This window comes from Pseudophryne corroboree, chromosome 4, assembly GCF_028390025.1.
Source record: "Pseudophryne corroboree isolate aPseCor3 chromosome 4, aPseCor3.hap2, whole genome shotgun sequence".
Lineage (NCBI taxonomy): Eukaryota > Metazoa > Chordata > Amphibia > Anura > Myobatrachidae > Pseudophryne > Pseudophryne corroboree.
This window is the reverse complement of record NC_086447.1, coordinates 697,788,999-697,801,524: the sequence shown is the minus strand read 5'-3', so window position 1 is coordinate 697,801,524 and position 12,526 is coordinate 697,788,999. Positions and strand designations below refer to the sequence as shown.

At 47.0% G+C, this 12,526-nt stretch overlaps 1 protein-coding gene across 6 annotated transcripts in view; it reads right to left on the bottom strand.

Moving 5' to 3' along the window:
- Nucleotides 1-12,526, bottom strand: part of UTRN (utrophin) — a 1,167,552-nt gene that overhangs the window by 177,149 nt on the left and 977,877 nt on the right. For all 6 annotated transcript variants that reach the window (XM_063917938.1, XM_063917937.1, XM_063917939.1 and 3 more), the window contains one exon: nt 11,245-11,330. In XM_063917938.1, coding sequence (XP_063774008.1) covers nt 11,245-11,330 — 86 coding nt within the window. The remainder of the gene's footprint in view (nt 1-11,244; nt 11,331-12,526) is intronic.

Sequence of the window (12,526 nt, the reverse complement as noted above, 5' to 3'; positions counted from 1 at the left end):
GGTGAAATAATAATACCGGTGGAGAGTGGTAAACTGCAGAAAAGGACACCGGCCCTTTAAGAGAAGCTATACACTGCTGGAAGCTGGGCTGGAAGCAGGTGATTGTTTGAGAGTGGTGAAATATTAATACCGGTGGAGAGTGGTAAACTGCAGAAAGGACACCGGCCCTTTAAGAGAAGCTGTACACTGCTGGAAGCTGGGCTGGAAGCAGGTGATTGTTGTAGCTGGAAACAGGTGAGTCCAGAATGGATCGGAGAGTCAGGCTACACCGCAGATGGAATGCTGGTGCGGGTCTCTATAGCAGAAGTCTGGAGACAGGAGCTGGAACCTGGAAGACAACCACAGGAGAGAGACAAACTGGAACTAGGTTAGACAACCAAAGCACTGACGACTTCCTTGCTCAGGCACAGCTTACTTATACCTGCAGCAAGGAAGGGGTTGGCTAGGCAATTATGCAAATCAACAATACAGACAGCAGATTGGTGGAAATGATCAGATGACAAAATCCAAGATGGCTGCGCCCATGCAGACACTTGGAGGGAAGTTTGGTTTGTAATCCATGTGAGAATTGAAACAGTAATGGCGACGCCGGCCACAGGAGACGCCAGACTGACAAGCGCACATTTAACCACGCGGGCACAGCGGAGGCCGCGGCTGATGAAATCACCACTCTGACATTCTGCATGTGGAAACTCAGGAACAGCGGGATCCGGTCCTGGAACGCTGAGCCAGCCTTAGGAGGCATCTGAAGGGTAAGTAATGGCGTCCAGATACCCGGATCGTGACAGCACCCCCCCCTTTAGGAGTGGCCCCAGGACACTTCTTAGGCTTTAAAGGAAACTTTGCGTGGAAATTTCGGACCAAGGCAGGAGCATGGACGTCTGAGGCATTGGTCCAAGAGCGTTCTTCAGGACCATAGCCCTTCCAGTCAATGAGGTATTGTAACTGACCGTAACGGAAACATGAGTCCAAAATCTTGGCCACCTCGTACTCGACTCCCCGTTGAGTCTGAACTTTGGGAGCTGGAGGAAGTGCGGAATGAAACCGATTCAGGATCAGCGGTTTCAACAAAGAAACATGAAATGTCCTGGGTATTTTCAAGAAGGATGGTAACTGTAACCTGTAGGCAACAGGATTGATGACTTGTTCAATCTTGAAGGGTCCGATGTAGCGAGGTGCAAATTTCATGCTGGGAACTCTCAACCTCAAATTCTTCGTGGACAGCCACACACGATCACCCACCTTGAGAGCAGGAACCGCCCTACGCTTCCTATCGGCAAACTTCTTATACCTGAATGAGGCTTTAAGCAGGGCTGCGCGGACGTTCCTCCAGTTATTTGAAAACTGACGCAAGGTGACATCCACTGCTGGAACAGAAGTTGCGGGAAGCGGTTGGAATTCTGGGACTTTAGGGTATAATCCATAATTAATGAAGAATGGTGTAGAAGAAGATGAGGAATGGTATTGATTGTTGTGGCTGAACTCGGCCCAAGGAAGAAGTTGAACCCAGTCATCTTGAGAGGAAGACACATATATACGGAGGAAGGCCTCCAAGTCCTGATTCACCCTCTCGGTTTGACCATTGGTCTGAGGATGGTAAGCCGTGGAAAACTTTAACTTGACTTGGAGGGCTTGACACAAACTTCGCCAAAATTTGGCTACAAATTGTACTCCACGATCCGAGATGATCTCTTCAGGAAGACCGTGAAGTCGGAAGATCTCTTGTATAAACACTTGAGCCAACTTGGAAGCTGACGGAAGACCGGTGAGAGGGATGAAATGTGCCATCTTGGTGAACCGGTCAACTACCACCCAGATGGTATTAAACTTGTTGCAGATAGGTAGATTGGAAACAAAGTCCATCGACAAATGGGTCCAAGGTCGACGGGGAACAGATAATGGAACCAGTTGCCCCGCAGGCGACTGGCGGGAGACTTTGTGTTGGGCACACTTTGGGCAGGAGGCAATAAATTCCATAACATCCTTCTTCAGAGTTGGCCACCAGTAGGACCTAGAAATAAATTCAAGGGTTTTCTGAATGCCTGTATGTCCAGCAAAACGGGAAGCATGGGCCCAATGCATGAGCTTCTTCCTTAGAACTGGCTTAACAAAACTTTTCCCTGGTGGAGGCGTAGAGTCCATCCCTACCGTGGAGAATGCCAACGGATTAATAATAGGATGCTTGTCTGCAGACTCGGACTCATTTTCTTGCTCCCATGAGCGGGAAAGGGCATCGGCCTTACGATTCTGAGAACCCGGACAGAACTGGAGTTTAAAGTCAAACCTAGAGAAGAAAAGTGCCCATCTGGCCTGACGAGGATTCAGACATTGTGCGCCTTTGAGATATAAAAGATTTTTGTGGTCGGTAAGTATGGTGATTGAGTGGGAAGCTCCCTCCAACAGGTATCTCCACTCCTCCAGAGCGAGCTTGATGGCTAGCAACTCCTGATCGCCAATGGCATAGTTGCGCTCAGCTGGGGAGAACTTCCGGGAGAAGAAACTGCAAGGATGTAGATGTCCATCTTTGGCCCTCTGGGATAAAACTGCTCCTACTCCAACGGAGGAGGCATCCACCTCTAAGATAAAAGGAGAGTCGGTGTCGGGCTGTTTCAGAACTGGTGCAGAGATGAACCGTTGCTTCAGAAGGTGAAAGGCTTGTGTAGCTTCCTCGGACCACTTGGACGGATTAGCACCTTTCTTGGTTAATGCAGTGATAGGCGCCACAATGGTGGAAAAGTCTCGTATAAATTTTCTATAATAATTGGCGAACCCTAAGAACCTCTGGACCCCTTTGAGGCTTAAGGGTATAGGCCAATTCTGGATTGCTTGGAGTTTCTCAGGATCCATCTCTAGTCCGGAACCGGACACAATGTAACCTAGAAACGGAATGGTTTTAACTTCAAACACACACTTCTCCAATTTACAATAGAGGTGATTGACACGGAGACGGGAAAGAACCTCTTTTACCCAGAAACGATGATCTTCGAGATTATTAGCAAAGATGAGGATGTCGTCTAGATAAACCACGACATGGCGGTACAAGATGTCCCTGAAAATCTCATTCACGAAGTGCTGGAAGACTGCTGGAGCGTTGCTCAATCCGAAGGGCATGACGTGGTACTCATAATGTCCGTCACGGGTGTTAAAGGCGGTCTTCCACTCGTCACCCTCACGGATTCGGATGAGATTGTAGGCACCCCTCAAGTCCAGCTTTGTGAAAATAGTTGCACCACTAACTCTATCAAAGAGCTCGGTAATCAGGGGTAAAGGGTATCGGTTCTTGACGGTAATTTCGTTCAGACCTCTGTAGTCGATGCACGGACGCAGACCACCGTCTTTCTTCTTAACGAAGAAGAAGCCTGCGCCGGCTGGAGAAGAAGATGGTCGGATGAAACCCTTCGCCAGGTTCTCTTTGATGTACTCTTCCATGGAGTGTGTCTCAGGCAGAGACAACGGATAAGTTCGGCCTCGCGGTGGAACCTTCCCTGGAATGAGGTCGATTGGGCAGTCCCATTCTCTAAGAGGAGGAAGGATATCAGCAGAGGCTTTACTGAACACGTCCGTGAAGTCTTGATATGGAGGAGGCGGAACATCAGATGACCTGGGGAAGGAAGAACAAACAGGAAGAACTTTGGCTAAACAAGTCTCAGCACAGGAGGGACCCCATGCCAGTATTTGCGTAGTCGTCCAGTCAATTGATGGGTTGTGGAGACGGAGCCATGGAAGGCCTAAAACCACTGGATGTGTGGCTCTTGGAATCACTAAAAAAGAAATATACTCAGAATGAAGAACTCCCACTCTCAGACGAACTGGAAGAGTCCTTAAGGAAATGACTGCGTCAAAAATCTTGCTGCCATCCACGGCAGTCAAAGAGATGGACGAGGACAGTCTCTCGGTGGGTAGGGACCACCGTTTAACATAAGCTTCGGTTATGAAATTCCCAGCTGCTCCGGAATCAAGGAGGGCAATGACGTTCCTGTAACGTTGAGCAATTTGGAGCGACACTGGGAGGTTACAGTCATGAGGAGATGGAGAGGAGATCATTACTCCTAGCCGGCCCTCTCCTTGGCGAGCTAGGATCTGGAGTTTCCCGAACGTTTGGGACAGGCATTGATAGTGTGCGACGGAGCTGCACAGTAGAGACAGAGAGACTCAGAGAGACGTCTTCGGCGCTCAGCGGGAGATAGACGGGAACGACTAATTTGCATAGGCTCATCCTTGGATGGAGATGGTTGACGAGGAGGAGGAGCAGAAGATTTAGGAGTAGATGATCTTCCTCGCTCGGTTGCTCTCTCTCTGAAACGTAGATCAACCTTCGTGCAAAGAGAAATTAGCTCATCCAACTTAGAGGGCAAGTCTCTGGTAGCTAACTCATCCTTGATGCGTTCTGATAAGCCATGCCAGAATGCAGCATACAGGGCCTCGTCGTTCCATGCCAGTTCGGATGCCAGGATTTTAAACTGTATAAGATACTGTCCCACAGTACGTGTTCCCTGGCGTAAACGGAGAATCTCAGATGAAGCAGATGTTATCCGGCCTGGCTCGTCGAAGATGCGCCTGAATGTAGCTACAAAGTCAGTATAGGAGGATAGCAGGGGATCAGACTTCTCCCATAAAGGTGATGCCCAGTCAAGGGCTGAGCCACTGAGAAGGGAGATGATATAGGCAATTTTGGTACGGTCACTGAAGAAATTGCCAGGTAGAAGCTCAAAGTGGATTTCACATTGATTGAGAAATCCCCTGCAGAACCTTGGAGATCCATCAAATTTTGCTGGCGTTGGAAGATGAAGATGTGGACTGGAAATGGCTAAGGAGGGTGGGGTTACAGCTGGTGTCACTGTAGTGGACGCACCGGACGTGCCAGGTCCACGGAGGGTCGTTTGAATCCCATCCAGCCGTGTAGAGAGATCCTGGAGACAGCGGATGATGTGGCCCTGTGCAGCCTCCTGATGTTCAAGTCGGGCTGCCAGTTCTTGCATCGGCCTGGCCGCTTGATCCTGGTCTCCGGCTGGATTCATTAGGTCAGTGCTTACTGTCACAACTGAGGGCCTGAGCTGACGGGAGGCAGCCTCAGTTGTAGGGGCTGAGATGTAACGGAACCTGGGAGGTTGTATCAGACCCCTAGACATGTAAGTAACATGTAGAATAACTGCCCGAAGGCGTGAGCACGACAACCAGGATAAAAGTCAATGATGTTTATTATGACAAACTCCGTAACACAGCAGCAGTAAAAGGAAACATAAAAGTCAACAGAGGATAAATACAATTCCTGGGTACTACAGGGTGGCAAGGGCCACAGGCACTGGTAGTGTGAGACAGTTCTTATAATCTTCTAGTTGGAAAGTCCTTACCAGGCCTGACTGTAGCAATGGAGAGAACCCAGGATCGTACCAGCTGATGTTCCAGGAAAGGCTGGGCTGCTGAAGGTAAAACGGCTGCTGTGGATACTGGCTGGAACCAGACTGTTGTTGGTACGGAGTGGATACTGGCTGGAACCAGTTAAATAATAAACGAACTTGAGAGCGATGAAATAATAATGAAGTTTGGAGTTTGAGAGCGGTGAAATAATAATACCGGTGGAGAGTGGTAAACTGCAGAAAGGACACCGGCCCTTTAAGAGAAGCTGTACACTGCTGGAAGCTGGGCTGGAAGCAGGTGATTGTTGTAGCTGGAAACAGGTGAGTCCAGAATGGATCGGAGAGTCAGGCTACACCGCAGATGGAATGCTGGTGCGGGTCTCTATAGCAGAAGTCTGGAGACAGGAGCTGGAACCTGGAAGACAACCACAGGAGAGAGACAAACTGGAACTAGGTTAGACAACCAAAGCACTGACGACTTCCTTGCTCAGGCACAGCTTACTTATACCTGCAGCAAGGAAGGGGTTGGCTAGGCAATTATGCAAATCAACAATACAGACAGCAGATTGGTGGAAATGATCAGATGACAAAATCCAAGATGGCTGCGCCCATGCAGACACTTGGAGGGAAGTTTGGTTTGTAATCCATGTGAGAATTGAAACAGTAATGGCGACGCCGGCCACAGGAGACAGGAGACGCCAGACTGACAAGCGCACATTTAACCACGCGGGCACAGCGGAGGCCGCGGCTGATGAAATCACCACTCTGACATTCTGCATGTGGAAACTCAGGAACAGCGGGATCCGGTCCTGGAACGCTGAGCCAGCCTTAGGAGGCATCTGAAGGGTAAGTAATGGCGTCCAGATACCCGGATCGTGACAGGCTCGTAATAACCGCCCTGAGCGATTCCATCTTGAACTTGAATCTTCTGATATAAAAGTTCAAGTATTTTAATTTTAAGATGGGTCTCACCGAACCGTTCTGTTTCGGTACCACAACCATTGTGGAATAGTAAACCCTTCCTTGCTGAAGGAGGGGCACCTTGACAATCACTTGTTGTGATTATAGTGTTGAATAGCCACCAACACCGCCTCCCTGGCAGAGGGAGGTGCCGGTAAGGCAGATTTTAGGAAACGGCGGGGGGAAGAACGTCTCGAATTCCAGCCTGTACCCCTGAGATACTACTTGAAGGACCCAGGGATCCATGTGAGAGAGCACACTGGGCGCTGAAATTTCTGAGACGGGCCCCCACCGTACCCGGGTCCGCCTGAGCAGCCCCAGCGTCATGCTGTGGACTTACCGGACGCAGGGAGGACTTCTGCTCTTGGGAACTAGCTGTTTGCTGCAGCTTTTTCCTCTACCTTTGCCTCTCGGCAGAAAGGATGAGCCTCTAGCCCTCTTGCTTTTCTGGGGCCGAAAGGACTGTACTTGATGATACGGTGCTTTCTTTTGTTGTGGGGTAGCCTGTGGCAAAAAAGTCGATTTCCCAGCAGTAGCTGTGGAAACGAGGTCTGAAAGACCATCCCCAAACAGTTTTACCCCCTTATAGGGCAAAACTTCCATGTGCCGATTCGAGTCGGCATCGCCTGACCATTGCCGAGTCCATAACCCCCGTCTGGCGGCAATGGACCTAGCGCTTATTTTTGATGCCAGCCGGCAAATATCCCTCTGTGCATCACGCATGTATAAGACCACGTCTTTTATATGCTCTATTGTCAGCAAAATATTGTCCCTATCCATAGTAATTTTCCGACAGGGAATCTGACCACGCAGCGGGAGCACTGCACATCCATGCCGAAGCAATGGCTGGTCGCAATATAATGCCAGAGTGTGTGACTATATCTTTCAGGGTAACCCCCTGCTTTTTATCAGCAGGTTCCTTCAGGGCGGCCGTATCCGGAGACGGTAGTGCCACCTTTTCTGATAAGCGTGTAAGCGCTGTATCTACCCTATGGGGTGTTTCCCAACGTGACCTATCCTCTGGCGGGAAAGGGTACGCTGCCAATTACCGTTTAGAAATTATCAATTTCTTACCGGGGGAAGACAACGCTTCCTCACACACCTCATTTTATTTTCTCAGATGCAGGAAAAACTACTGGTAGTTTTCTCTCACCAAACATAATACCCTTTTATGTGGTACCTGGGGTATTATCATAAATGTGTAATACATTTTTCATTGCCTCAATCATGTAACGGGTGGACCTATTTGGAGGGTACACTAGTCTCATCGTCGTCGACACTGGAGTCGGTATCCGTGTCGACATCTGTTTCTGCCATCTGAGGTAGCGGGCGTTTTTAGAGCCCCCCATGACATTTGAGACGCTGGAACAGGCACAAGCTGAGTAGCCGGCTGTTCTGTGTCGTCGACCTTTTGTGTAAGGAGTTGACACTTTCACGTAATCCTTCCATAAGTCCAACCACACCGGTGTCGATCCCGCAGGGGGTGACATCACATTTACAGGCATTCGCTCCGCCTCCACATCATTATCCTCCTCATACATGTCGACACAGCCGTACCGACACACAGCACACACACAGGGAATGCTCTGACAGAGGACAGGACCCCACAAAGCCCTTTGGGGAGACAGTGGGAGAGTATGCCAGCACACACCAGGGCGCTATATATCACAGGGATATCACATATAAGAGTGTTTTCCCTTATAGCTGCCTATATATATTGTATACTGCGCCTAAATTGTGCCCCCCCTCTCTTTTTAACCCTTTCTGTAGTATTGACTGCAGGGGAGAGCCAGGGAGCTTCCCTCCAACGGAGCTGTGAGGGAAAAATGGCGCCAGTGTGCTGAAAGGAGATAGCTCCGCCCCTTTTTCGCGGACTTTCTCCCGCATTTTTATGGATTCTGGCAGGGGTTAAAAAGCACCTATATAGCCTCTGGGGCTATATATGGTGCCAGTTTGCCAGCCAAGGTGTCAGTATTGCTGCTCAGGGGGCCCCCCCAGCGCCCTGCACCCATCAGTGACCGAAGTGTGTGGTGTGCATGAGGAGCAATGGCACACAGCTGCAGTGCTGTGCGCTACCTTGGAGAAGACAGAAGTCTTCAGCCGCCGATTTTCCGGACCACCTTCTTGCTTCTGGCTCTGTAAGGGGGACGGCGGCGCGGCTCCGGGAACGGACGACGAGGTCGGGTCCTGTGTTCGATCCCTCTGGAGCTAATGGTGTCCAGTAGCCTAAGAAGCCCAAGCTACCACCACTTAGGTAGGTTCGCTTCTTCTCCCCTTAGTCCCTCGATGCAGTGAGCCTGTTGCCAGCAGGTCTCACTGAAAATAAAAAACCTAACAAACACTTTCTTCCTAGGAGCTCAGGAGAGCCCCTAGTGTGCATCCAGCTCAGCCGGGCACAGAAATCTAACTGAGGCTTGGAGGAGGGTCATAGGGGGAGGAGCCAGTGCACACCAGATAGACCTAAATCTTCCTTTAGATGTGCCCAGTCTCCTGCGGAGCCGTCTATTCCCCATGGTCCTTACGGAGTCCCCAGCATCCACTAGGACGTCAGAGAAAGAAACGATAGAAAGTAATTTTTTTCAACAAAATAAGTGCTAAAATTAAATTTTAGGGACATAAAAATGGGTATAAGTATATACTTGGGTTATTTTCGGGAACTTTAAAAAAGAAAGTGGAAACACACAGATTACTCCCACCAGCAAGTCTAAAAGCACTTGTCCCACTCACAAAGCACCCAAATATACCTGTCCCATTGCCTTGTACCCCATGTTCCATCAGTTTGTACTTTATTAAAAACTTCTAAGTGCCTAATTAGTCATTCAGAGGGTTGTCCCAGGGTTTCAGAAACAAATCCCGACATTTTTAACTTAAAATAGGGATTTTTCCCCAAGTTTATCACCTGTTCATCCCAAATTGGTGAATTGAAATTAGCAGTAAAATTACTGTGAAACAGCTTTCGCGGACAATTGAATAGGTGCTTTGGCAAACTTTCCACAATTTGCTGTCACTTTGCGCCTTTTTACAGTGAAAGCGCGTTTTCACCGCTAATTGAATTCCCCCTTAAGGCTCTTCCTCTTTCAGACTCAGATTTTGTATTATTATCTGATTGGAGGCTGTCCACTATCATCATCTTTATTCCTAGTCTGAAAGTCCATGCACAAATAACTTCCACTTCCAAGCTGGGATTTTCAAACATGGCCATGTCTTCAATATGTGGTGGCAGGAGTTATATATTACTATTACTTTTACTATTATTATTATCATCATCATCATCATGTAGGGTGCCACAGTGTACAGCACAACCAGTACGTTGGAAAAATACAGCATACAGATGTGTCCTCTTACATCCTTGCTGCAGCCAAACAGCCCTTGAACAGCCCTTGAAGTCGCACAATGCTGTGGCAGGTCTCGGTAGCGTCAAGCGTCTTTTCTTGCATTTTTTTCCATAATGTAATAGAACGTTATGTAATAGTAATGTAATAGGACACACAAGCAGTTTCTGCTGATTAAAATGATATTGCCTATATTCTGTGTGTAACTGCAGCTCTCTCTGCATCCGAAATGCCACGTTACAGTGTTTTCCATAAACTGTAGCATAGCATTTTGTATGCAAATTCAGTCACACACAGAATATAGGCATGCTGCATATCATTTTAATCAGCAGAAGTTTCTTGTGTGTCCTTTTACATTACTTTGCATCTAAGACGCATTTTCGGAAAAAAAAAGATACTCAGCGCTACTGAGTCACAAGGCACTCGTGCATTATATGTAACACGACATGTAAGATGACACATCTGTATCTAAAACATGGATAAACAAGGTAGACAAAACTATTGCAAATGTGTAGAGAGTAGGGAATTTCCTGCTCATGAAAGATTACAATCTAGTGGCGAAAGGGCAGAGCTGAGACAACAAGAAGTAAGAGTGAGGATTGGGACAGCTGCAGTGGTGCACATATGTGGACAGTAGAGTTGGGATGTGGGGATTTTGTGGAAATGTAGCCTGATAAGAATACAAGTACCTGGTTTTCTGTGGCAATCTAAACACAGTAAAAGTTACTTGTTTATATGTAAACTGTGTTTTCTCCATGAATCTCCATCTTGCCCAGTGCTCAAGGTGAACTGTGAATGACTGAACCCTTATCAGTATTCTCCTCTTTCCCCCATAGAACAATACAAGTATTCAGGGCTGCCGTCAGAAATTGTGGGGTCCTGGACTGACAAAATAGACAGGGCCTCTCCCTCCCCCCAAAAAATTCTGCTGCTCTGCTCCACCCCTATGTGATGTCATACATTGTGATGTTACATATAGGTGGAGTCTTGTGGACCTACAGGAATGGATCACAGAGAGCTGATGCGCAGATAAGGCTTGTTTTAAGAAGTCATCCCTGCGCATCGGCCTGCAGTTGATTCACAGACTGGTGCAGCTCTACAAGTATTGGTGGTAGGAGCCAGGGGCGGGCCTCCCTCTCTGTATGGGCCCGGTACACCAGTCCCCACAGTCCCCCTCTGATGGCTGCCCTGCGAGTATTTCACCTGAAGTATTCCAGTACACATCATGGATAAATACAGTATGCTGTTAACATAAATACAATGTGTGAGAGGATATGTGCATTTCTCCAGTTTATCCCTAACTACCCAACAAAACCTTTTGAAGCTATTAGCAACTACATGGTAATGATTCATTCAGAGCTTTATAAACTCAATTGCGGATTGCCTACAAATTAAAAATGGCAATATCCTTGATATTAAACTGTGCACCTAATACCTTTGCCATAAACTTTGACTTGTCTGGCAGCTCTATATGGTAACAAAATTAATATTTTTGCATTGGAACATATATTATTTCTCCATGCCAATATATACTTATCTTTAAAATCTGAAATCCACAGTTGTTTAAATGTATGAAAATAAACTATTATACTTACATCTGTATTTTTCTTCCAGCAGTCCCTTAGACAGAGACATAAGACCAATCTTCAGAGACTGTACCCGGATCTTCCCTGTTCGACCCCTGCAAACAACACAAGTTCAGTTAGGTTCCTCTATCAGTTCATAGTCAACGCAATATATTTCCAAAGACAAGGAAGAATTGCTCTCAGGTTGACATGCACAAGGTGAAAGGACAAAACACGTAATTTAAGACAACACCCTTAATACATATAAACTGTTCTGCTTTTCTTCAAATAACTGCTGGGTATGGCATTATTTATACCTTGAATGATGAGAGTGAAGATTAATTGAAACAATCTTTAATACACATGACACTTCTATGTACAGTAAATCTTTTTATTACATTGGTTAAAACTATCTCACCAGGGACCTCACTAGATTTCCAGCAGATGCCTACAGCCATCTTAAATGAGTCCTGTATACTGTATGTCAATAGATTTTAGTGTTTAAGATAATAGAGGATGAATTTTATTTGCATAGTAGAATGGAGGAATTTATGTTTGTTAATGTGGATATTGTAAATACTGAGCACAAACATGGTCATGTATTGAAATTAAGCGTTACACTGAGGAGGTCTATCCTCCATTTTTCTTTTCTTTTTATTTTAAAGAACAAGTTTATTACTGTTTACAATCATACAAGTACAGAAAACATTCCTTGGAATAAAAACTTGATACACGGACAAAATTAAAAGAATAGAACAAAAACAAGATACAATACTGCTTAGAGAGTCAAGAGCTTGCAGTCTGTAATATAGTTAAATGGAAAGAACATTATCACAAGGCATTATATCATATGTGAGTATAACAATTACATGGGGCCGGGTCACGAAATCTCGGCAGTAATGATCACAATGTTCAGGATGCTGACAGCGGTATCCTGATGGTCAAAATCCCAATGGATCCTAGTACGTATTTCTCTAACGTCCTAAGTGGATGCTGGGACTCCGTAAGGACCATGGGGAATAGCGGCTCCGCAGGAGACTGGGCACAAAAGTAAAAGCTTGAACTAGCTGGTGTGCACTGGCTCCTCCCCCTATGACCCTCCTCCAAGCCTCAGTTAGATTCTTGAGCCCGAACGAGAAGGGTGCATGCTAGGTGGCTCTCCTGAGCTGCTTAGAGTAAAAGTTTATTTTAGGTTTTTTATTTTCAGTGAGTCCTGCTGGCAACAGGCTCACTGCATCGTGGGACTAAGGGGAGAAGAAGCGAACTCACCTGCGTGCAGAGTGGATTGGGCTTCTTAGGCTACTGGACATTA